At 40.4% G+C, this 25,994-nt stretch overlaps 1 protein-coding gene and 1 pseudogene across 2 annotated transcripts; both read left to right on the top strand.

Annotated features, from left to right (window-relative positions):
- The first annotated feature begins 15,848 nt into the window (after positions 1-15,848).
- LOC114314855 (G-type lectin S-receptor-like serine/threonine-protein kinase RKS1 pseudogene) lies at positions 15,849-18,370 on the top strand (annotated as a pseudogene). Its single transcript, XR_014347862.1, has 3 exons — positions 15,849-17,245; positions 18,020-18,058; positions 18,296-18,370. The product of XR_014347862.1 is annotated as a G-type lectin S-receptor-like serine/threonine-protein kinase RKS1 pseudogene (transcript).
- Positions 18,371-18,802: 432 nt separating this feature from the next.
- On the top strand, positions 18,803-21,526 carry LOC145789182 (G-type lectin S-receptor-like serine/threonine-protein kinase SD1-1). The gene is made up of 4 exons (XM_082900441.1): positions 18,803-18,806; positions 20,262-20,393; positions 20,761-20,900; positions 21,125-21,526. Exons 1-4 carry the CDS (start codon positions 18,803-18,805, stop codon positions 21,440-21,442), a joined length of 594 nt encoding a protein of 197 aa, XP_082756567.1. The 3' UTR covers positions 21,443-21,526.
- The last annotated feature ends 4,468 nt before the right edge of the window (positions 21,527-25,994 follow it).

The raw sequence follows: 25,994 nt of genomic DNA, 5'->3' as shown, positions 1-25,994 counted from the left end.
TGTGTACAGATTGGTCTCCTATACGTACAGAAATGTCTCAAACACAGGCCAACTATGTCAACTGTGCTCCTAATGTTGATTACTGAGGCTATAGTGCTGCCTCAACCTGACCAGCCTGGCTTTTATACGGAGAGGAAATCTAGTGACACAAATTATCTATTGGCTTAGAGCAACGAGATGACTATGCCACAACTAGAGCCTCGATAAAATTGTAGGAAAAAATTTATTAGTGAATATGCTATAGACACCACTACCAATAATAATAAATAAATCATCACAAATGACATAGTGCAAATTTGTAAATTGACAACAGAAAAGAAGATTTGACTTGTGATTATGTGAAGTGTGAAATGGTTCTCCTAATGGTTTTGTATTTTCTTCTTCACGTGGATGGAGAAAATATAAGTAGAAAAAGTCAAGTCATCCTAGTTGATTGATATATTTATATCAAAAGTTGAGGAAGATATCAACTATTCACTACAAGAAAAAATATTTTTGGCGATTAAATTTTTAGTCACCAAAAGTCTTTTTTTAATCGCCAAATATAAAATTTTCACTTTTTAACAAAAATGGCATACCTAAATTTTTTTCAATAAGGGGCAAAAATTATTGCTTGCTACTGGGCATTGGTCTACATTAACAAGAATATGCCACACCTTTCGACTTTCGTATTTTTTTTTTTTATAAATAATTTTATAGTCAACATGGATATTATTTTGTAGATATTTGTGAGTGAGATTAAAAAATACTGGGGAAAATAGTATATAAAATTGAAAATCAATCATGCTAGAAAACTTTAAAAAATTTCAGAAAACCCAAGTTTCCCCATTAATATCATAAAAATCAATCTTTATAAAAATGATTATATCATTCATTATGGTATGAAATTATGTTAGAATTTTGTACCCCAAAAAAATAAAATAACGCTAGAATAAATGGAGATGAAAACGTTTGGAGCAAATGGCATTTCCTCGATAAAATTATATGTTTATATTGAAAATTTTAAAATTTTAATTTGAATTTTATATAAATGTTTTGAAAATATTAGCATTTATAGTTATTTATTATTAAAAAAAATAACACGCCTATGGATTCGATTATTGAGGCAAAACATTTTAATCACTATGAGTTTGACTTAAATTTATTTTTTATTGAAGATCAAAATAAAATAAAAAAAAAAGCACAAATGAAAATTTTAAACTTTTTCGTAAATATGTAATTTGAGTTGAAAGTTTCATCGAATTGTAATTTTTCTTATTATAGTGTCCTTTTATAATATGAAAGTTATGACAGTTGGTAGTGTTGATATTATAAATTGTTATATTGTTAAAACTAAATTAGTTTAAGTTATAACTAAAAAAATACAATGGATCATAAGCGAACAATACCTGAGGTATAATCAAAGACCTTCTTCAATCATAATCAAACACCACTCGAGGCATAATTAATGAATTTTTGAGTCATAACTAAAATAATAGCCACAATAACTTAGAAATAAGTTATCGACAATGCTACGTAGCTCAAATTTTGTGGCTCAAAAGTGGCTCAAATGGCCAAAACGACGTCGTTTTGAGTACAGAACAACATAAAAATGGCTAAAACGACGTCGTTTTGGCCATTTGAGCCACAAAATTTGAGTTACGAGACATTTTCCATAAGTTATAATCAATATCATAATGATTAATCATAACAAATATCACAATTGATTATAACCAAGGACAACAAAAGTCGGACATGTAGTACACTATTTTTTGGAGTGTATTATACAATTTTCTACAAATTTCTTTTTAAAAATTTGTGTCATAATATTTTGTACAATTTTTTTTTTTTGGTTTACAACTTATGGCTCAAAAAACAGCATAAAAATTGTTTATTACAAAACTTGGGAAAGATGCACCTTACCTACTGAATTTAATTACAAGTAATTATTTGAAAGTCTACCATCAAATATTATTTGATTGAAAACAACTTTAATTATTTAACCAAGCGTTCTACTATTTGATTGAGCAACTTTGTATCAGATAAAATATATATATATATATACACGTTATGTTTAACAGTTATTGAGAAAAAAATAAATTTTACAAGGAACGAGGAAAAAACTCTCTTTCCATTAGGTGACCAATCCATTAAAGGAGTGATTGAAAGTAACAATTTTAATTCATTTTTTTGATAATTTTAAAAAAAAAATAAAAAAAATAAAAAAATAATATGATTATGTATTTTGACTTTTTAATTATTTTAGTAAAAAAGCAAACACCCAAATAGTGCCTAAGTGTGCACCTAGCTGGCCTAGGCTCGGAACTTTCTTAAAATTTTTATGGTTTTTGATGATTGTTGGAAGGTTCCGTAAAGACTTGATAAAATAAACCAACATATCTAAAGTCTTAAAAAAAAAAAAATAGAAAAAAGAAGCCCTAATCTAAACATGTATTAAAAAGGGTTATATGTTATTTGGTTCAATATTTAATATTTTTTGTGATAAGGAAAAGCGTTGTAAAAATTGCCGACACCGAAAAAGTTGTCAGAAAGTTGTTGGAAAGTCGCCAACTGCAGATAGTGGTGAGGTGACAGGTGACTAGATATGTGACATTTGAATAGATTGATGAGAAAATTCTCCAAAATGTAATCCAGACCGTATCTATACAAAATTACATAAGTTTTTATGAATTTACATAAATGATCTTACAAAAATGTACAAGTTGAATACAAATTTGCGTAATCATGTAAGGTTTCACAAATTTACACGAATTTATATTCAACTTACGTATTTTTGTGAGATACTTATGTTAGTTTGTAAAAACTTACGAAATTTTATATAAGGTTGCATATGATATACATTGCACACAGGAACATTGGCAAGATAAATGACATTTATATATCGATAGTTCTACATGCATTAATTAATATACACACTAGTATACCAACTAGTGTTATGTCATTATTACTAACCCCACTTATTATACAAATTACAAATACTCAAAACCATTAAAATTATGTCACATTATCTGTTAGTATACTAGTTAGTATATTAATTGGTACATATAACATTATTCTTTATATATAGGTAAATTTTAGACAAATAAGTATCTTTTTGGACAGATGAATGTAAATATAATGTATTTCACTAAGAGGGGGATTTATGAGCCGGGAGTGGGCCGAGATAAAAGCCGAGCAAGTTGAAGGCCCAAGGGCGTGTTGGGCCGAGATAGCTTACGACTTGCCCGGAGTTTGGGCCGCCCGGCCCGTGGTCGAACTACTCGCACCGGTGGTGACCGTGCAACTTGCGTTGCTCGGCCAGAAGGCATACGCCTTTGGCTTGGCAGGGAAGCTTGTGCTAGAAGCTCGGCAGAAAGGCCTTTGGTTGATCGACGTGACCTTTCCGGAGCTCGACTTCGTCGAAATGCATTCGAGCACTATAGGGACGGAGCTCGGCTATTGCTACACTTGGGCATGAAGTGCAGCCTGGATGTCGGCAGCCGTGATGCTGTACCCCGGTTGTCGAGCTCCCAGCAGAGTGGGCTGACAGTTGGGTTAAGTAATGTACAACAAGATTTGTGCTGACGGATGGGATAGCAGCACTACGTGTCAAGAGACGAATGAGAGTAGATTTGGGGCGCAGAAGGTATATAAGCGAGTTTGCGCTCCCCATGCCTAGACAGATGACAATTTGGTGAGACATACACTAAACACTTAACACCCTCATCTCTCTCTTTCTCTATCCCTGTGTATGTGTCTAACTTGATCGTCGGAGGGGTTTTCAGGCCACACACCGCCGGGTAGCTCACCGCCGTTGTGCTCGCAGGTCGATCGGACAAGGAGGTACTTGAAAGAAAGGAGTGCGGGCTTGCCAGAATATTTGCTCCCCGCACAATTGGCGCCGTCTGTGGGAAACTTTGCAGACAAAACCTTATCTTCCAGGCTCGTCTGATCACCGTCCATGGCGAACAACGAAGAGAATCCGCTGTCCGCCGTCGACGGAATTACCCCGGAGTCAGGCAGACGGAGAGAAGGGCATCCCACCATCGTTCCTCCGATGGTGGACCTGGAGACTTCTCCAGGAGGACATTCAAGAGATGCGCGGGATAAGCGCGGAAAAAGTTATGGTCATTCACGGAGTCCAGACGGTCATCGGCGGCGGAGAGAATCACATGCCAGACGTCTGGAACACAAGTTAAGGGACCAGGACGCCGTCATCCGGCGAATGATGGCGGAGATAGAGGAGCTAAAACGACATGTTAAAGGGAAGGGTGTAGCTGGAGTGGGAGACCACAGTGAGGGCACCCAACCCCGCCGTTCAGGCAGTCAGAGTCAGCGACACACTGCGTTCATTTTCATCACCAGAAGTTACAAGGTTGGAGATTTCGACCTTCACGAGGAGAAGTCTAGCACGCAAGACAACACCTATCGACCCTCACGTCCGGCGACGACGTCGAGGTATTCTTATTCCGCTCGTTCAGAGGATTTGCGGGCAGTCTTGAAGGAACGAGCTCACCGGCGGGAGGCTCAGAGGGTGCCGGCGTTCCAACGGCTATCCTATGGGGTTCACGCCAGCAAGGAGGTCAGAATGCCTCCACCCCGCCAAGCAGCGCCACTCCTTCTAGATACAGACTTGGCAAGGCTGAGCACCACCCCTTTCTCCTTGAAGATAGAAACGACAACGCTTCTGGCAGGCTTCCACCAGCCTAAATTCACACTCTACGACAGGGAAACCGATCCTTACATGCATGTGAGTCACTTCCGACAGGTCATGGCCGGGCATAGGCGGAATGACGCACTTATGTGCCTTATCTTCCCGTCAAGTTTAGGCGAACTGGGCTTGAAATAGTTCGAGAGGTTGTCGGAAGAGGGCATAGAAAGGTGGCATCAGTTGGCCGAGGCTTTCGTGACGCGCTTCAAAACCAACACGAAAACACCAAAGGAAGTTGACCACCTACTGAGTGTCAAAATGGAACCGAGCGACACATTGAAAGCATACAACTCCAGATATTGGGAGACCTTCGACGAGATTTTGGATTGCCCGGTCAACCTTGCAATCACACAATACAAGCGAGGTCTTCTAGTCGGACATAGACTGCGGGACTCGCTTACCATGCACCAACCGACATCCATGGGCCAGCTAATACAGCGCATCAATGAGTACATCCGTGTGGAGGATGATGCGTCGGCATCTAGCGCGAAAATAACTCCGGTAGTAGCGGACAAGAGGTCAGCTGGCAAAGTGCACGCGGTCGGGCAGGAGTCCGGCCGATCTAGCGACCGCGCTGAGGAATCGGACCGTGGCACTCATCGCAAAAACCGGAGTAGGGGACATCAGAATGACCGGGATGACTACTCCCGGGATGACGTAGCCGATGCAAACAGAAGGTTGAAAGCAAGGCCAGGCATCACCACGGTTTTTAAGATTCCGATCTATTGCATACTTAGTTAAATCCGCGACGAGAAGTATGTCCGGTTTCCTGCTAAGTTAGGCGACGGACAGAAGGGCTTCAATCCGAGGTACCGTTGCACGTTTCACCGAGAGCGAGACCACCGGATCGAGGACTGTTTGCTTTTGAGGCAACACTTGGAAGAGCTAGTTGCAGCCAGATACTTGGACCTTTACATTGATGGTGGCGTGAAGGCCAATCCAGCTCCGGTTGACCCGCAGGGACCGGATGACCGAGATGCGCCTCCCTAAGGGGTTGTTAATGTCATCCACGGCATAGTGGAACCGGTGCGTGTATGCAAGCTCCGAGGTATGATCAAGAAGGCAAAGCACATGAGGGAAGTTTTGTCGGTTCAACCTGCGATCAAGAGGGAGAAAATCGAAGAGAAAGATGTGATCAGTTTCTCCTCAAGAGACCTAGAGCGCATCCAGACGCCGTACAACGATGCCCTAGTGGTTACACTCCGCGTCAAAGAGTTTGACGTTAAACGGATCTTGATCGATCAGGGAAGCTCGGTCGAGATCATGTATTACGACGCCTTTAAACAGCTTAAACTCTGGGATACAGATCTGGCCCCAACAACTTCGCCACTGGTTGGTTTCAACTCACAACCGGAGTGGCCTTTGGGAAAGATTATCATGCCAGTCAAAGTGGGATCCGTGGTCAAACAAGTGGAGTTCTGGGTGTTGCAGGTGCCATCCAATCCTTGGAAGGGGATGGCTTCACGTTATGCAAGCCGTAGCGTCGACTTATCATCAGGTGATGAGATTTTCCTCGGTTATGGAGGCAATCGAGGAGATTTGGGGCGATCAAGTCATGTCGAAGCAATGCTTCGTAGCAGTCAACGGGAGCCGAGCCGCCAAAGGATTCGTCCAAATGATTGAGGGACCGAAAGACTGGGGAGTCCTTGACGATGTGGGCGCCAAGGCCGAGGACAAAGCTGTCGAGGAATTGGTGGAAGTGCGCATTGGTACAGAGCATCAGGACAAGTTCTTCTTGCTCGGCTCAAGTCTTACAGCCCAAGAAAAGACCGACATGGTTGAATTTTTGATAGCCAACATCGAAGTCTTTGCATGGTCACCTTATGACATGGCCGGTCTCGATCCGAGTTTTATATGCCATCATCTCAATGTCTTCCCCGAAGCAAAGCTGGTCATTCAGCGTACAAGGAGATCGACGCTGCATCACGCCGAGGTAGTTGCGGAGGAAGTGAAGAACTTGCTTGAGGCGCGAGCAATTCAGGAAGTGCACTACCCTCAGTAGATTTCAAACACGGTCGTGGTGCCCAAGAAGAATGGGAAGTGGCGAGTTTGCGTTGACTACAAGACCGTCAACTGAGCTTGTCCGAAAGACAGCTTCCCTCTGCCTAGAATAGACCAGCTTGTGGACTTAATGGCTGGACATAACAGGCTCAGTTTCTTGGATGCCTACCGCGGCTACCATCAGATTGCCATGCATGGGCCCGACCGGGAGATCACCTCGTTTACTACACCAAAGGGACTCTTCTGCTACCGAGTCATGCCTTTTGGTTTGAAGAATGCCGGGGCAACTTTTCAAAAGATGGTGACCAAAATGTTCGCTCCTCTGCTAGGCCAGACAATGGAGGTTTATATTGATGATATGGTGGTTAAGAGCCAGCATCAAGCAGACTATTGATCCGATTTGGCCGAAATGTTCGCCATTCTCAAAAAGCATAAGCTACGCCTGAATGTGTCTAAGTGTGCCTTCGACGTGGGATCCGAAAATTTTTTGGGTTTCCTAGTCACGAACTGAGGTATCAAAGCAAACCCTACACAAATCCGAGCCGTGCAAGAGTTAAAACAGCCTAGCTCGGCTAAGGATGTGCAGCATCTAGCCGGAATGGTCGCCGCACTTAACCGATTTATAAGCCGGTCATCAGATCGCTGCCGCCATTTTTTTCAAGCTTTGAAATCAAAGTTCTCATGGGATGAAGAGTGTGACCGGGCTTTGGCTGAGCTCAAGGAGTATTTGTCTTCAGTGCCGTTGTTGGTCACACTGGAGCCCGGAGAAGAACTCTACCTTTATCTGGCCGTATCGCAGCATGCAGTCAATGCGGTGTTTGTCCGGTCGGAAGGAATCAAACATCTACACATCTTCTACGTCAGCAAAACCTTGCTACCGGCAGAGTCGAGGTACTTGCCCTTGGAAAAACTTGCGTTAGCTTTGATGATGGCTTCAAGAAAGTTGGCACACTATTTCCATGCCCATACCATCATCGTCTTGACCGAGTTCCCTCTCAAAGCTTTGTTCGAACGGGCAGACTTCTCCGGTCGGATTCTTAAGTGGGCGGTCGAATTGGGACAGTTTGATGTGAAGTTCCAGCCGCGCACAGCCATAAAAGCCCAGACTTTGGCCGACTTCGCTGCTGAATTCTCACCGAAATACCACGGCTCGACGGCAATGGCGACGCGGAACTTGCGCGCCCCGCTGAAGCCCCTTCAGTTAATACGATACTACAGCCCGATGATGCGATGACGGAGTTGGGTATCACTGACCAACCCGCTTTGTCTGACACCACATCACCGAGGAGAGAAGAAATGGAACCGCTCAGCACAGAGCCTGCGGCCGGCATAATACCGCAACCTGCGATTCGTCTACGGACTTAAGCATTATGAATCAACTTGCTGAGTCCGGCGCCGAATCACCAAGGGGGGCTGAAGTGGAACCGCTCAACACGGGACCGGAAACCGAACAGCCGAGCAACCATGATCCCATCAACCTTCAAGCTTCTCAGGACCCCTCAGAGTGTTGGAAGCTCTTTGTCGGCGAAATGTGGAAACTTTTTGTTGATAGAGCCTCGAACTGTCACGGTGCCGGGCTGCGTATAGTTCTGATTTCGCCAGACGGACTGACTATTGAATTCTATCACCCTTGGCTTCCTAACATCCAACAATGAGGCCGAGTATGAGGTGCTATTGGCTGGTCTCAAGAGCGTGCTTCAGATGCAAGCATCCGAGCTAATGGTTTACAGTGATTCCCAGCTTATGGTTAACCAAGTTTCTGGGGTTTACGAGGCAAAGGATGACAGAATGATGAAGTACCAAGCTCTGGTCAGAGACCACATCAAGCGATTTCAGGTGATCAGCGTCCAACAGATTGGCCGAGAAGAAAACGGCCAAGTAGATGAGTTGGCTGGCCTTGCTTCTATGGTCGACAGCACATCTTCCAACCCTCTTTTGATTGAATTCCTTTCGAGGCCCAGCATTAAGGAAACCGGGCAGACAGAAGTACTCTGCACCAAGCTAGGTCCTTCTTGGATGGACCCTATAATCCTCTTTCTCAGAGAATGGACCTTCCAGCCGACAAGTAGAAAGCGCATAAAGTACGGGTGAAGTCCGAGCGAAGTCCGAGCGATTTTGGCTCTCTTCATCAGGCGCTTTATACAAGAATTCTTTCACCAGTCCCTACTTGAAGTGTGTGCACCCTAGCAGCGTGGAAGCCTTCTTTTACGAAATTCACGAAGGCATCTGTGACAGTCATACAGGGGGCAGGTCCTTGGCCTACATAGCTATTTTGCAAGGCTACTGGTGGCCGTGCATGCAAGCCGACGCCCAGAAATATGTTCGCAAGTGTGAGAAATGCCAGAAGTTTGCCCACCAGATCCACTAGTCGGCTAGGGAACTTCTTCCCCTCACTAGCCCTTGGCCCTTTGCGATGTGGGGGCTAGATATAGTGGGGCTGCTCCCAACAGCACCAGGCAACCGGAAGTTCTTCATCGCGGCCACAGACTACTTCACTAAATGGGTTGAAGCGGAGCCTTTGGCAACAATCAAGGAGAAAGACGTGAAGCGGTTTGTCTGGCAGAACGTGGTCACGCGGTTTGGCGTCCCCAAAATTCTAATCTCTAATAACGGCACCCAGTTTGACGGTTGCCTATTCAGAGGGTTTTGTGAAGATTTAAAGATCGAATTCTACAACTCTACTCTGGCTTACCCACAGTCCAATGGCCAAGCCGAGGCATCAAACAAGATCATACTTGATGGGTTGAAGAAGCGGCTGGAGAAGGCCAAGGAAAAGTGGGCTGATGAACTCCCCAGCGTCCTTTGGGCATACCGAATAACCCCGTGGCGGTCTACCGGGGAAACTCCATTTGCTCTGGCTTATGGCATGGAGGCAGTCATATTGGAAGTCGGCATGCCCACCCTCAGACGTGAAAGCTTTGAACCCGAGCTGAACGCCGAAGCCATTGCCCTTGAACTAGATCTTGTGGAAGAGCGTCGGAAAAGGCTCTCATCCATGTGGCTGCCTACCAACAAGAGCTCTCAAGGAAATACAACAAAACGGTGCACCCCAGACTGTTCAAAGTAGGCGATTGGGTCTTGAGGAAAGTCATGGGCAATACCCTGGTGCCAGACAAAGGTAAACTAGGGGCAAATTGGGAAGGACCCTACAAGATAACCGGTTTGGCGGGCAAGGGGGCATATCACCTAGAGGACTTGGATGGTAGAGGAATACCCCGGCCATGGAATGCAACCAACCTCAAGCTATATTATTTCTAGCTTTAGCTTTGTTTTTGTGCAAAGGAATTTTTTGCCTTACACTTCATGTAATATTCATTTTTGTCAATATATAGAAGCGACTCATCTTTGCCTCAGCATTTTTAATGTTGTTTTGAGTTTTGAGATTCTCAACCGAGATGATTCACTCTGGTTGAAAGAGTTGATGTTTTGCTCAACTTGGAGATTCTCAACTGAGATGATTCACTCCGGTTGAAAGAGTTGATGTTTTGCTCAACTTGGGTATTCTTAACCGAGATGATTCACTCCGATTGAAAGAGTTGATGTTTTGCTCAACTTGGAGATTCTCAACCGAGGTGATTCACTCCGGTTGAAAGAGTTGATGTTTTGCTCAACTTGGGTATTCTCAACCGAGATGATTCACTCCAGTTGAAAGAGTTGATGTTTTTCTCAACTTGGGTATTCTCAACCGAGATGATTCACTCCGGTTGAAAGAGTTGATGTTTTGCTCAACTTTTGTATTCTTGACCGAGATGTTTCACCCCGGTTGAAAGGGTTGATGTTGCCGGAGTATTTTGTTCGGTTGAGGTTACTCAGCTGACTGTGCCAACACTTCAAGAAAATTGAGCTTTTTCATTGATGATAAAAATATGTACAAGAGGTGGGGCAGACAGCCCGGTTACATGTGCTGAGCAAAAAGAAAGAAAAACTAAGAAAACTACACTAGGGGGGAAAGGTTAGTGAATTCGTCGCCAGCTTCCTCCAGGTTGATCGGTGGGCTTTGACCTTGGACACCGGTCGCAGTTTGGTTGGACTGCTCCTACTCTTGGCGGTCCTTTCCCTCAGCATCTGTGTCGGCTGCTCCTTCAAGTCCTTCCTCGGCCTTAGCCTCCAACGCGCTGAAGACGTCGTTGGCATACAGCACAAGATAGGTCGGTAGGAAGACAGCTGGCGGGGAGGCAAACATGTCGGTATCAGGACCTTGACCGAGCTGTTCGCAGGCTGACTTCCAACCCATTTTGAAATAGATGTCTTGGGTGGCGAAGACCTGCTTCTTATAACTGTCCTCGGCCTCTTTAAAGCCGACGTTGTTGGCGTCTTCGCATTTTTTCTCCCTTGACTCTTTGAGTGCGTTTAGCTCGACCTAGAGCTCATCCCGTTTTTTCTCGGCGTCGCCAAGCTAGCCGAGCAACTCGGTGTTGTCAGTGTTGGCAATCTGCAGAGAGGACTTTGCTCGGCCTAGCTTGGTCTGAAGGCTTTGGACTTGGCTGGCAGTGTCGTTTGCCTTTTGTCGCAGTCGATGGATGCGCTCCATGACCAAGTGTTGCTTTTGGATGGCCTGTAAGAAGAAGATTGGATCAGAGTGGAAGCCGCGTAAACACTTGTGAAAATTTAATTATAAGTTTGAGACTCTTACCCTGGTCATGGACTTCACGGCCGACTTTACCAGCCGGGTGTCTGGGACATGGTCGCTCCCGACCACGTCGCTCGGCAGGAGAAAGGCCTTGGAGAGGTCGAAGGCAAAGAGATGTTCTTTGTCGCCCTTCACGGAGGCCGTTGCCGGGATCTCCTTACCCCGGTGCTTGAGCTGCGGACACCATGCCGGCATGGGGTCTATGGTGACAGTTGGTTGCTCGGTAGTCATCTCTTCAACCAACTCGACAGAGGGATCTGCGCGAGGCCTTTTCCCAGCCCGGCGGGCTTCTTGGCTGGCTTGGCCGGCGGCTGGAGACGCCAACGCCACCACGACGCCCCTTGATTGACCGGCAGCTGGAGCGTGAGTGACGACGCTCGGTATCTCGGTGGATGTTACGGTGAGGAGGTTTTTGATACGGCTACGTTTTGCCGTCTCTTCTTCCTCGGTTAACTGGATTAGTGGCACGTCCGGTAGTGTTGGGTTTGGAGGAGGTGATAGAGCGCGGAGGAAGTCTGTGACCTTACTCCAACGTGGAGCAGAGTATCGGTATGTCGGGGTGTAGCCGAGTAGTTCGTTGCAATCCCGGTTGCGATAACGGAGCACGGCCCTGATGGCTTCCTCGTTGGGGTAGTGGTAGTTGGCTTGTAAGGCCTGGATTGCTACAAAGGAAAGAAGAGAAGTGTTAGTTATTTACAGAATATGGAACGAAGGCAATTGACCGAGCAAGGTTGCACGGTTTACATGTGGAGTCAAAATTCTTGCTGATAAACCAGCCCGGTACGTCGGCCGTTTCATAGTTGCCAGACACCCAGAAAAAGTCGTCATCGTATAAGTCTTTGTCTGGGGTGCCGGTCACTATCTTTTCTTTACCCGGTCGAATTTTTAAGTAATAGGAGAGGTCGTCGCCCGTGTGCCCAAGTGTGTACTGTCGCAATATCTCGGCTAAACCTAAGTTGGTCCCTAGCTGGTTATTTAGCTCGTGAATGCCGTTGATTATTCGGTAGGTGTTGGTTGATACTTGTGTGGGTGCAAGCCCGATGCGACATAGAAACTCGGTTAGCAGAGGGTTGACTGGGAAGCGGAGGCCTCCTTCAACAATGAAAAGAACGGTAAAGGGACACTGGTCTAATCTGTCCCAAGGGGTTGTCACGATCTCGGCGAGCTCTAGGTGAACATCTGCCGGGATACCATAATCTTCTCGGAATACGGCCAAGGCAGCCGGGGTGTCAACTAGGAAGCGGAAGCGCTCCATTTGTAGCCGGCTGGTTTAGCTTGGCTAAGGTGGAATGGCACAGACTGGTGTCTTGATGGCTGCTCGGTCTTTGAGAGCCTCAATATTTGGTCAAGTGGTCCCTTTGGACTCTGCAGGAAAAGGATGGCAACGGTAAGTGTGAGCGTGGTCGCGCAAAACGAGCTTGACTTTGGCTCGGTCATGAAGAGTGCCAACCACCTCGGTCTTGAAGGTGTACCAAGGAGCTCGGCTCCTCAAGTGGACCAGATGTTAGCCCAGTCGAGCGGCCAAGCTCCCTGCCTACCCCGGTTTCTGTTAAAGGTTTTGGCAAACTGGTCATTTGCTCAGTCTTAATGATTTTTTGGATCGAATGAAGACCTGGAGCCCGGTCCGCTCCAGATCCTCAGTGTTCATCAGAGAAAATGAAGAACAACAAGGAGAGTGAAGGGTTAGGGACGGTTTTGGGTGCCTAATGCCCTAAAACCTATGTTTTTAGTGCCCTAATATGTGAAACACTGACTAAAATAGCAAAAAATGAGGTTCAAGGAACTTACCAGTTGAGGGCAGGGCCAACTTCTTCGAGCACTAATGCAAGGAATGGCAGGGACGAAGTTTTACTGTGGGTGCTTGAGCTCTGAAACGTCGAAAACTTGAAGAGAGGCAGTAGGAATGAAAGGAAGCGAGAAGGGGCATGTTTATAGAGGGGAAGAAGCCGCCCAAATTCAAATTTGAGGGGACGGTTGGGTTGGCTGCTCGAGGGCCAATAAGAGATTGACACGTGCCCCTATTAATGGCAGCGTCAGAGTTGAAAAGACAGAAAGGCCAGACGAGGCGTCGACCGAGTGAATCACGGAGGCGAGCAAGAAAACTAGCTCGGTTGACTTCTTGCAAAACCAAAGACCGAGGAAGTGTTACCCCGGTCAGGATAAATAATCACAGTCACGCTTGCGCAGACGGAGTTAAGGGGCAATTGAGAAGGGGATTTATGAGCCGGGAGTGGGCCGAGATAAAAGCCGAACAAGTTGAAGGCCCAAGGGCGTGTTGGGCCAAGATAGCTTAGGACATGCCTGGAGTTTGGGCTGCCGGGCTCGTGGCCGAACTACTCGCACAGGTGGTGACCGTGCAACTTGCGTTGCTCGGCCAAAAGGCATACGCCTTTGGCTCGACAAGGAAGCTCGTGCCAGAAGCTCGGCAGGAAGGCCTTTGGTTGATCGACATGACCTTTCCGGAGCTCGACTTCATCGGAATGCAGTCGAGCACTATAGGGACGGAGCTCGGCTATTGCTACACTTGGGCATGAAATGCAGCCTGGATGTCAGCGGCCGTGATGCTGTACCCCGGTTGCCGAGCTCCCAGTAGAGTGGGCTGGCAGTTGGGTTAGGTAATGTATAGCAAGATTTGTGCTGACGGATGGGATAGCAGCACCACGTGTCAAGAGACGAATGGGAGTAGATTTGGGGTGCAGAAGGTATATAAGCGGGTCTGCGCCCCCCATGCCTAGACAGACGACAATTTGGTGAGACATACACTAAACACTCAACACCCTCCTCTCTCTCCCTCTCTATCCTTGTGTATGTGTCTAACTTGATCGTCGGAGGGGTTTTCCGGCCACACACCGCCGGGTAACTCATCGCCGTATTTGCTCCCCGCACATTCACTATGCAAAATCTGCAGATGTGATAATTAGCAAGTTGAAATGAAACTGATTACATTGAATAATGCTATATATACCAATTAATGTACTAATTAGTATACTAACAGACGATGTGACATAATTTTAGAAGCTTTGAATATTTGTAATTTGTATAATAGGTAGGGTCAGTAATAATGGCATAATACTAGTTGGTACACTAATGTGTACATTAGTTAGTGCATGTAGCACCACCAAATTACATTTACATAGGGGTTCCATTTATCAGTACCTCTAATTAATGGAACCCCTAAAATCAGAATTAAACCAGTCCTAAAACAACCAAAAAGACTATTCTACATCAGCACTGCAAAACTGTTCAAAAAAAAAAAAAAAAGCATTGCAGAAGAGACTTGATCCATGGGCAACTATTCATCTTATTTATTTATAATTTTATTATTTTACTGGACTGATTAATCCTATGATTAGTTTATAATTTTGTTACTGATTAGTATTATTTGATCAAAGAGTAATTCATGGAGTCCAAGGATTTAATCGCTTTCAATTTTAAGTCAATGAACCCAATTTTGGCCCATGATGGCAAATCAAATCCATTGACTATGTAAACCCAATAATAATACAATAATATCCAACAGCCCATCCTCAAAAAATAAAAAAATAAAAAATTGACAATATGGGCATTTATTTTACAAGAACATTTTATTATCCCTCAATCACAAAGAAATTTCTAACCAAAAACATGAAACCTGACTTCTTAAAGAACATTTTATTGATTAATCCTCTGTTTCTTTTTTTTGGACTTTGCAACTGCAGTGACACCATGACTTCAACACAAATCGGCACCACTGGCATTTAATTTCATTGACTGTCATGTGTGAACACAAATAACATGATCGAGGAAAAGAAAAATAGTTGGAAGCATTAAAAAGGGAGCACTAGAGAGAGCATTAATGATGTGTTTGTTTTTGTTTGTTTTTTTTTTTAGCCATTCCCAATACATTAATGCTATTAATGTTGTATTTTTAGTGGTCTAAATCATTGTTGCGAGGAAAATCGGCACCACTGGCATTTTACAAGAAAGAACACTATGCTCTGTTTAGAGCATCTCAACAGATTCCCTATTATTATTAATTTTTATTTATTTTAAGGTGTGAAAATTTTAAAACTCATTTTCAACTGACTTCTTAAAAAGTTTCTTAATTTAACAAATGCTATAAAGAGTCACTGTTCATCCCTTAAAGATATAATATTAATTTATCTTTCTTTTTCTCTTCACTCTCTCTAGCTTAATTGTTACGTGAACTTTTTTTTAAAAAAACTTTAATTCAGAAAGAATAATAAAATAATATTTACATAAAATAATGAAAGAATAAAGCGTATTAGAAAGTAATTGAAAAAGTGATCCTTACATTGCGTTTCATTAAAGGATTTGAAAAGGAGAAGGGAAAATACATGTAAAATGTAAACAAAATATATTTATATTTCACTTAATTTCACACGTTTTTTATTTTTTATTTTTTAAATTTCTTCACAAATTTTCTAATCAAACATAACATTAAAATAAAAATACACACATTTTAAGTCAAATTAGAAAGAAATATAAGTAACATTGTTGGGGGATGCTCTGACATTGTGTCCCTCAATTTCACCAACCCAAAAATGACGAATCTTGAAAATTGGGTGTTCAATATTTTGTTGCATCTGTTTCTTTTCTTTGGATTTTGCAAATCCCGATACACCTTAACTCCAAACCAACCCATCAAAGACGGTGACCTTTTAGTCTCCAACGCTGAGACCTTCGCACTTGGTTTTTTCAGTCCGGGAAATGGAACATCCAATCGTAGGTATGTTGGAATATGGTACTACAAGATCTCTGAACAAACCGTAGTTTGGGTCGCCAATCGAGACAAACCAATCAACGGTACATCCGGCACAATGTCTATCGACCAACATGGAAACCTCGTCATCTACGATGACAATTCCCATAACGTTACACTTTGGCATACAAACGTTTCAGCACCAGTGATGGCCACGAGCAATTCTTATTCAGCTCGACTCTTGGATTCGGGGAATTTGATGTTGTTGTTTCGAGGCAGTGATACTAAAAATGAAAGTTTTGTTGCATGGCAAAGTTTTGATCATCCTACGAATACTCTACTGCCCAACATGAAACTCGGGCTGGACCGGAGGACCGGTCTGGACCGGTTCCTGACATCATGGAAGTCGAAAGACGATCCGGGCACAGGAGAATATTCGTATAGGATGGTACCAAGTGGGTGGCCCCAACTTGTATTGTACAAGGGCTCAGTCCCATTATATCGGATCTTACCATGGATCTCGAGCAAACTGACTGACAATTTCACTAATGTCATGTTCAACTCGAAGTACATTGATGATCCTGAGGAAGTCAGTATAGCTTATGATCAGGTCAATGGCTCGAGTTTGTCTAAATTTTTTTTGGACGAACTTGTTGGGGGGTTAAAAATGGATACGTGGGTCGATGTGGAGGGTCAGGGTCAGGGTAAATGGGTCCAGTTCTACTCGGCCCCGATTGAACCATGTGACAATTATGGGCAGTGTGGTGCGTATGGCTATTGTGACGAAAGCAAATTGCCAACAAGGTTTGAGTGCACGTGTCTTCCAGGGCACGAGCCCAAGTCAGCGAAGCAATGGAATTTAAGAGATGCAACAGGCGGGTGTGTGGAGAAGAAGCGTGCGGGCCTTGGCACGTGTGGGAATGGAGAAGGGTTCGTGAAGGTCGAACGTGCAAAGATTCCAGATACATCTTGGGCACTTGTGGCACCGCAACTGAGCATGAATGAGTGTGAAGCGGGGTGCTTGATGAATTGTTCTTGCAAGGCTTACTCAAGTGTAGCTGATTCGGGCAACTGTATCACATGGTATGGAGATTTAATGGATGTAAGAAAGTCCGATAGTGCTCTGCTTGACTGGTATATACGTGTTGATGCTGATGAAATAGGTATGTTAATTGACCAATTTCATTATGCTACCCACCTATCTAAAATCATTGATAATTGTGTAAATTTTTATTTGTCTCTGTTTTATTTATTTATTTTTATTTTTATTTTTATTTATTTTTGTTGTGGTAGTTTCTAAAAAGGTACAATACACTTGGCCAAGAATAGGCCAAAGGGAGGCATCGCCCCTCTACAATTTCAGAAATTCTCTTTATATATTAATATTAATTGTTGATTATTTTAAAATTACATGGATTAGTTACCTCTTAAGTTGTAAAAAAGATTTAAGTGATTGTAAGTTATCTATATCTATGAAGGGACTTGGCTCCTCTTCAATTATTAGAGAGGACTGCTCAGCTTTGGTGGGTCCTAGTTCGGGCCTATGTTGATAATTTAATTTATTTAATGTATAAAACCCGTTAAGTACATTATCCCTTAAAAAAATTACGTTAATTAGATATAAATAACTACTTCATTGGATATGAAAGAAAAATGTCCTCACTCTTCCCACATCATAGAGACAAAATATCCTTAATATTTGTGTTTCTTTCCCATCTCATTCCATTAACACCCTTCATAACCATGCTTGACAAAAAATATCAATTCAAGGGTAGTTTGGGGAGAGATTTTATTTGCGCCCAAAAAATCATTTTGCATGTTCAATTTTTCAGTGCTCCCTATTGAATTATTTATGATTATAATTTACTCCAAATGCATTCTATGTTTCTTCACAAATTACCTTTCAAGATAAAATGGTATACCCAAATAATAAAAAAATCAAAAATTCCAAATTACACCATTTTGAAAAATCTTTTTTTTCTATATTCACATACAGGGGAGACGACAGTCGGAAAACCCTCAGCCTCTGTCACTGGTATGTATATGTTTGTACTTGCGGTATGAAAAGCTCCCATTATTTGGTACATATAAAAGGTAGGTGTGCATTTGATCTCAGAAGCCTCATTTTTCCTATTTCCTATGTAAGAAACAACTATCTACTCCTGGGAAACTCTTTTCTCTCTCAGTGCAAATTGGTGGATTTGTGTTATGTTCTTTTGCAAATACTGGTGACAAGCTTCTTAATTTTGAACACTTATTTTTTCTTTGACAGATTGCTTCAAAAAACACTCATCAGTATTACTCTCATCTACTGTTTGATTTTGCTCAAAATTTATTCTATTTGTAAGTAACAACACAATAATTATGAGTTTTGGTGGGATAGAATGGAGTTATGGAGTGAGAAAGAAGATTAAGATAAAATAATTGAAATTTAGGAAAAAAAGACAAAGAGACTTGAATATGAATAATACGTATAAGTGATTAGAATGTAGCATAAGAAAAAAAAATTATTTTAGGGTTTAATGTGTATTATCCTTATTAGTAAATTTATATTAGAGTATATAAGAACTAAAAATTTAAAATTGTAGTTATATATATTCAATTAATATTTGGGTACAGATAAAATCACCTGTAGTTTGGGGCGATGGTTTTGATAGTGGAGAAGGAGATGGTTTAAATGAGTCCAATTGTATTTATTTAAAACTCATATAAATTCTACCAAATCAATAAATAGGCTTAAATGAGTTACTCATTGTCAACCCAATTAAAATGGGTTAACATGGGTTAGACATGATTACCCATTTATACCTGTTTAAACGGGCACCATTTCTACCACCAATTCACCTCTACCATCGCCACTCCACCACCACCGCTCCACTACCACATCTACTACTGCCACTTTACCACCACCACTAGCACCACTTCCTCCATCACTGCCATTTCACGACGACGACCACCACCACCACCGATACACTACCTCCTCTATTACTGCCACTTCACAACCACCACCACCACCACCATTACCACCTCCACCACTATTGCCACACCAACACCATTACCACCACTGCCACTCCACTACCATCACCTCCACTCCGCCATCACCATCATCATCATCATAAAAGAATAAAAACAAAATTAATAAAGAAAAAATTGAAAAAAATTAAAAATTAAAAATAATTTAAAAAAATATATTTTTTTGAAAAAATATAAAATATATATATATATATATATATATATAAAGTGATGAAATAAATGGATTATTTGGGTTTATTTGTCCAATCTGTATCCAATTCAACCCAATCAATTTAAGCCAATTTATTAAATAGGCGGGTTATGCATAACTCGTTTTGACCCGCCCAAACCCATCAATACCCGACCATTTGCCACCTTTAGGTTATAGGAAGGGAGAAAAATTGTAAATTTTGTTAGAAATTATCATATGAGTAAGAAAGATCATATGGTTATGTGTCCATCCAATAGTACCTTTGTCATTATTCTATAATTTTCTTATTTTTAGGACTTTGTAATTATTAGGCTCTTAGGGTTGGTTTGAGGTTTGTTTATTTCGCGACTTTTTATAAAATGTGCAGAAAAATATAAAGGTAATGTGACAACTTGTAGCAAATAAGCTGCTTACCCAAACCAACCCTTACTATCGGTGGAGCATACCACTAATGCGAAATTCTCGAAAGATAGAATAATCACTCCTAAATAACCTCTTATTTCTATGTACTTTACATTAGAGCAAACTTCACTTTACCCCATGTCATTTGAGCCATGTGCGATTTACCTCCCTAACATTTAGAAATGACCACATAGGCCCCACTTGGTTTATAGACTGAAGTGCACCGATAAATATGCTATCTAACTTAACAGCAAGTGTGAAATACGTAGCAGACATAAGAGAGTTATATGCTCATTTTCGAATTACAAGGGGATAAAATGCACATAGAATAAAGCACGTGGGGTTAAAATACACTTTGTCTTCCAAATAAATGATGAAAATATAGGAGTATTTTAGTCTTTTTCATTAAATTGCTAATGGGCCTAACGGTATACTTTAGTCCACAAACTACAAGAAGGTTATATAGTCATTTCCAAATGTTAGGGGGATAAACCATACATGGCCGAAATTCTTGTAAAGTAAAGTTTTCTATTTACATTATTATGATCTACCTGGCTAATTCATATTTCAAATTTAATCAATGACCATGTACTTTTTTTTTTTTTTTTTCTAGATCAACATTTGAAAAAGAAGAAGTCCATAAGTGTTGATAAAAAGAAGGCCATTGTGGTGACATCTGTTGTCGTGATGTTGGCCCTAATTATTTCATTAGTTTGTTGGTTGGTAATGAAGAAGGCAAGAAGAGGTAAACAGATAGCTTCTCATTCATCACCTAGAGTCATTTATACATAGATAGCTAGTTGTATGATGTGGAAAGCTTTTTGGTTAACTTGAATAAAAGTAGAACGAACTGAAATGATATTATTTTAGTATTTATATGTCATGAGCATTCCCTTACACTGATAACTAAAAAAATTATTTTTAATGTATTTTTCTTATTTTCTTGGTTAGCTAAATGTGAGAAATGATTTTTTTGATGAAATTGTCATTTTGTTTCAGTAAACTAAACACTACCATGTAAAATTTGTAGGGTTTGTTTTTCCTCCTTATTTCAATACCAAATAGTGAACTTGATGAGCTCTACATTTTCTTGTGTGTTTTGTGATTAATAGATGCTGGATTCAACAATCAAGCCAGTGATGAAGAAAAACTAGAATTACCCATTTTTGATATGATCACCATTGCAGTGGCAACTAACCAGTTTTCTCATACAAATAAAATTGGGGAAGGTGGTTTCGGGTCTGTTTACAAAGTATGTTTATTTCATTGCTCTATTGTTTCATAGAAAAATAAATCTTGGTGTAATGCTATATAAATTACCAAATCTTACCATTTTTGCATACTAATTGATATGGCACCTATCATATCATTGAAGTAGATTTTGTTTTAGAATACAAAGTTTTATTATAGCAAGAAAAATATACAAGATTTGTTAGTTTATATAATATTTTTCTAAACCATGTGTTAATACGTTAGGGTCAGCTATCTAGTGGAAAAGACATAGCTGTCAAGCGCCTCTCAATGAGCTCCAAACAAGGTGTGGATGAATTCAAAAATGTGGTTATTTTGATTGCCAAGCTTCAACATCGAAATCTAGTTAGGCTTTTGGGATGTTGCATCCATGGAGAAGAAAGAATGTTAGTTTATGAGTATATGCCCAATGGAAGCTTGGATTCCTTCATTTTTGGTTTGCCTCCTCAACCTTCTTATGTATCTTTTAACCATGGATCCTTTGTCTATAATTTTTTATATTCTCTATCCCAAAACATTCATAACCTAGAATTTATGATATAATAAAATGGATGTCGATGATATGGGATTTGGGGACATTTGGGGCCACTGGATCATGTATCATATCTTTCTTACGTGCAAGTTATATTTGACCAATAAAAAAAAAGTATTATTGCCAAACAAGTTTGTCTGACAAGAATGCTTTACGAAAAAAAATTAATAAACTAAGCAAAACTCTTTGGTGAATTTTTCCTAGCAGGTGTAGAAAAAAAAAGTAAATCATTTACATGGAGTACACGATTGAACATTATTGTCGGCATTGCTCGAGGGGTTCTTTATCTTCATCAAGATTCAAGATTGAGAATAATTCATAGGGATCTTAAAGCTAGCAATGTGTTACTTGATAGTGAGATGAATCCTAAAATTTCTGATTTTGGCTTGGCCAGAGCTTTTGGACATGATCAATCATCAACAAAAACAGAAAGGGTGGTTGGAACTTAGTAAGTAAACAATGTAATGTTTCCTTGATTTAGGATAAACTATAGATTTAATTTCATGCCTGAAGTTTAATTTTCTTTGATAATGATATGCAGTGGTTATATGTCTCCAGAATATGCGATTGATGGTCTCTTTTCAATGAAATCAGATGTTTTTAGCTTCGGAGTCATAATTTTAGAAATAATGAGTGGCAAAAGGAACCGAATGTTTCATCATTCAGGCCATGACCTTAACCTTCTTGGACATGTAAGTTCATAAACATATACTATGTCTCCTTCTTACAACCTATAGTTTAATGGTTCGAGGTCGAAACACAAACCAACTATAAAACCAAGGATATTGTGTTCCACTAGCAACACCCTGACTTATCCAGTACTTGTGGTTTGTGGGTAGTTGCAACCATCCAAAACTTACCTTGCAAGGGTAGGTTGAATGTAACCTTGCATTGGAGGCGGTTTTTGATTTATTAAAAATAATCTTTTTTTACTTTCCTTATATTTTCTTATATTTAATTTTTACATATATTTTGAGCCATTGCAGGCATGGAACCTTTGGACTGAAGGAAGGGTTTCTGAGTTATTAGATCCAATGATGGAGGGTTCATTTCCAATGTCAAAGGTATTAAGGTGCATACAAGTTGGTCTCCTATGTGTGCAAAAATGCCCCGAAGATAGGCCAACGATGTCATCTGTGTTCTTAATGTTAGTTAGTGACAATGCAATTTTGCCTCAACCCAAGCAACCTGGTTTTTATACAGAGAGGAGTTCTATCATCACACATGATCAGTCATTACTTAAAAGTAGTCCTAGTATTAACGAAGTGACTATGACATGCCAAGCGGCTCGATAAAACATTTTCTACCTGCAACGATGGGGCCAAATGCAACCAAGGTGGACAGTTGCCCTTCTTAAGTTTTTAAAATTGCATTTTTGATTAAACAGTGTTTTTTTTTATTTATTATAAATTGTATATGTATCCCTTAATTTTGTTATAGCCCCTCTTTAAAAATAAAAAAAAAATCTTTATTGTATATTCTCCCTCCATTCATACTATTCTTTGTTTTTTTTTCTTTTTATTTATTTATTTATTTTTTGTGATGGTTTTGAGATGCTCCGGAATTGATTAAAGTTGTGGGGTTTAGGTGCTAAAAAAATTAGTTTATTACATAATAGAGCATTCTTAATAACTTTTATAGCGACCCTGGTTTTCCCTCCATTGATTAGTGTCATCCGGCCTTAGTTCCGTGGATGTTGGTTGTTGTATTTATCTTGTTTCCGTCCTTCAATACTTTGTATTTGAGTTATAGGATGTTATTGGCAGGTTTGTTACAGGTTGGGTTGATTGAAAGCAAATGGTTGCTGCCCAGAATTTTGGTTCTTCGCTCAAGCGAGACTGTTGTCGCTTGAGCGAGCTCTTTGTTATAGATCCTTCGCTCGAGCCAGGTTTCCTTCGCTCGAGCAAGAGTTGAGTTTTGTTTTTGGTGGCTCGAGCGAGAAGTCTTACGCTCGAGTGCGTCTGCGTCTCATTTTTGACCTGAGAGCTGTGTTTCTTGGCTCGAGCGAGCTTTCCTTCGCTCGAGCGAGCGAGGTGTATGTTTTGAGTTTCTTCGCTCGAGCGAGCATTCTGTTGCTTGAGCGTGCTTCTGGGTTGCAGACCTGAAGCTTCCAGTTGTTGGCTCGAGCGAGACTTTCTTCGCTCGAGCGAGGGTTCTTTGTGTCTGGTCGCTCGAGCGACCAATCCTTCACTTGAGCAAGCCTGTGTTGTATCAGTACACAGCAGCGGGAAATACCTCACTTTTTCATCTTTTTTCTTTACACAAACCCTAGATCCGAGCTCTCTCTCTCTCTACACACCTTCTCTCTAGGTTTTCATCTATTTTTAGTGAGTTCCTAGCCTAATCTCTTTGTAAAAAAGGTAGAGGGTGGTGTGAGCTTTGTTTTAATCTGAAAAATCTTGGATTTGGAGCACTTTGGATTTTGGTCATCTTCTTCTTTGAGCTTCTAATTTCGAGGTAGGGATAACCTACTCCATCTTATGAGTTTTGTCTTTAACTTTGGTCATTTTGATTTGTTGGTGATATTGTGTAATTTTGAGAAAAGTTGGGGTTGTTTTGTAATTTATAAAAGAAGGAGGTTTTCAAATATTGAGACCCATGTCTATGTGAAACCTTGAGAAGATGGATTTATTGTGGTGTTATTGATGAAAATGGACCTTAGGGTTAATATTGAGGGTTTGGGAAAAATGCCCAGATTATAATGATAAATTAATTTGTATAATTAATTTGGGAAATTGTGAAATTGAGTTGAGAATAATGAAATTGGGAAATTATGAGATTAAGTGGTGTAGTTGGATTAATTTATTACTCACCTATGGAAATGTTGATATTATATCTGTTTATGCATTTATTTTCTGTTTAGAAATAACTGCTTTGGGCTATCAGTGGAGGATAGTCTTGAATGTTGTAGACAATGCATGATGATTAGGCGAACTAAAACTAATCAATTGAATGTGTCATCGAGTATGGTAGTTGGAATAATACATCAAATTTATGTATTGATTGACCATGTATATGATATGTGTTTATATACATTGTGTTGTGTGTGAGGAGATAGAGGATGTACTCCACGGTTTAGGAGAAGATAGGGGATGGACTCCTAAACCGGACATTGTTTGGGAGGAGATGGGGGATGTACTCCATTAATACAGCAAATACGTGTATCTATTGAAGTATTGATATAACAAATTTGTATATCATATATGAAGTATGGAAGTGTTTTGTTTGAGATTGATACAGCAATTATGTGTATCTATTGTGGAGTAAGGAAATGTTTAATATAAGTTGTTATCCCAATTGAAATGGATGTACTATTAATATGAGACATAATCTCATTTAAATTATATGGCCAGGTTCTGAGCCACATTTATGAAACGATTTGATAAGTAAAGGAAAACAGATTGTAACAAGGACTTGATAGTCATGGAATTGTATTGTGAGATATATTGGTTTATATGTGTTAACCATCTATCAAATGCCATGATTTAGTCATTGTTCATATTTGGTTTAGTATATCTCTACTGGGCTGTGGCTCACCCTATATGGGACATCATTTCCAGGTCCAGGTGATATGCCACCTCCAAGATCATAGCTTGGGAGGTTCTGGGAGTTGAAGACTCTTTTGTTGTTCTGTTAATTTTTGATGTATTACATGTAAATTCAAGCCAAAGACTTAATATGTATCTGAGTTAGTACTCTTTTCTTGTAACCAAGTGTTGGCTTAGAAAGTTGTAAGCCCATAGGACATTTACTTTTGTTATCAACATGTAATACTTTTGTACTTAACTACTCTAATGAATAGAAAGATGTTTATTTCTTTATTATCTATGCATGTCAAAGTTGTTGGGCTTTATGTATTATTTTGAGGGCGTTACAACTTTCAATAATTTTTAGATAATTTGAGATATATATAGTAAAGTTTAGATGAGCAAAGTTATATATTGAGATTTAGCTAGCATCATGTATGTGGATTTTGATCCTCCCAATTTCATAAAAATCTCTATTTCATTGTATAAGTTAACATCTCATCAAAATATAAAAATAGCAGTTTATATTTAACATGTTATTAGATGAATTATGATTTTCCATAACCGTTTTTTGAATTTAAAATAAAGATGATTCATCATTGTTGAAGTTGGACTTACTGATGAAAATATAATTTGATTAGAGTATAGAAAATTTTAGGAGACCGGAAAATGGTCTCAGATTTTTATCATGAAAAATAAATTTATGAGAAATTAAAAATACATTTCTTATAATTTATTTAAATTATAGATTGTCTTATGTAATTTTGAAAATTATATCCCACTCCTTCAAGTTTCTAATCACATAACAAATAACTCATTTTATTAATAAACCATCAGGTCAATTATAATTTTTTATGATGTCAAAAATATATTTCAATTAATAATTCAGATAATTTTGTTGTCGCATAAATGAGTAGTTAAAAATTTAATTTTTTATGTTAATTATGTTAAATAAATTTTGTTGACATGGGAATATTTATAATTTTCAAAACTACAAGGATCAATCTGCATTTTAAATAAATCTCAAATGGGATAT

The sequence above is a fragment of the Camellia sinensis genome, chromosome 13 (genome assembly GCF_055761805.1).
Source record: "Camellia sinensis isolate YWXY chromosome 13, ASM5576180v1, whole genome shotgun sequence".
NCBI classification, from domain to species: Eukaryota; Viridiplantae; Streptophyta; class Magnoliopsida; order Ericales; family Theaceae; genus Camellia; species Camellia sinensis.
Note: the sequence above shows the minus strand (reverse complement) of the source record. Positions and strands in the feature narration are given on the sequence as shown.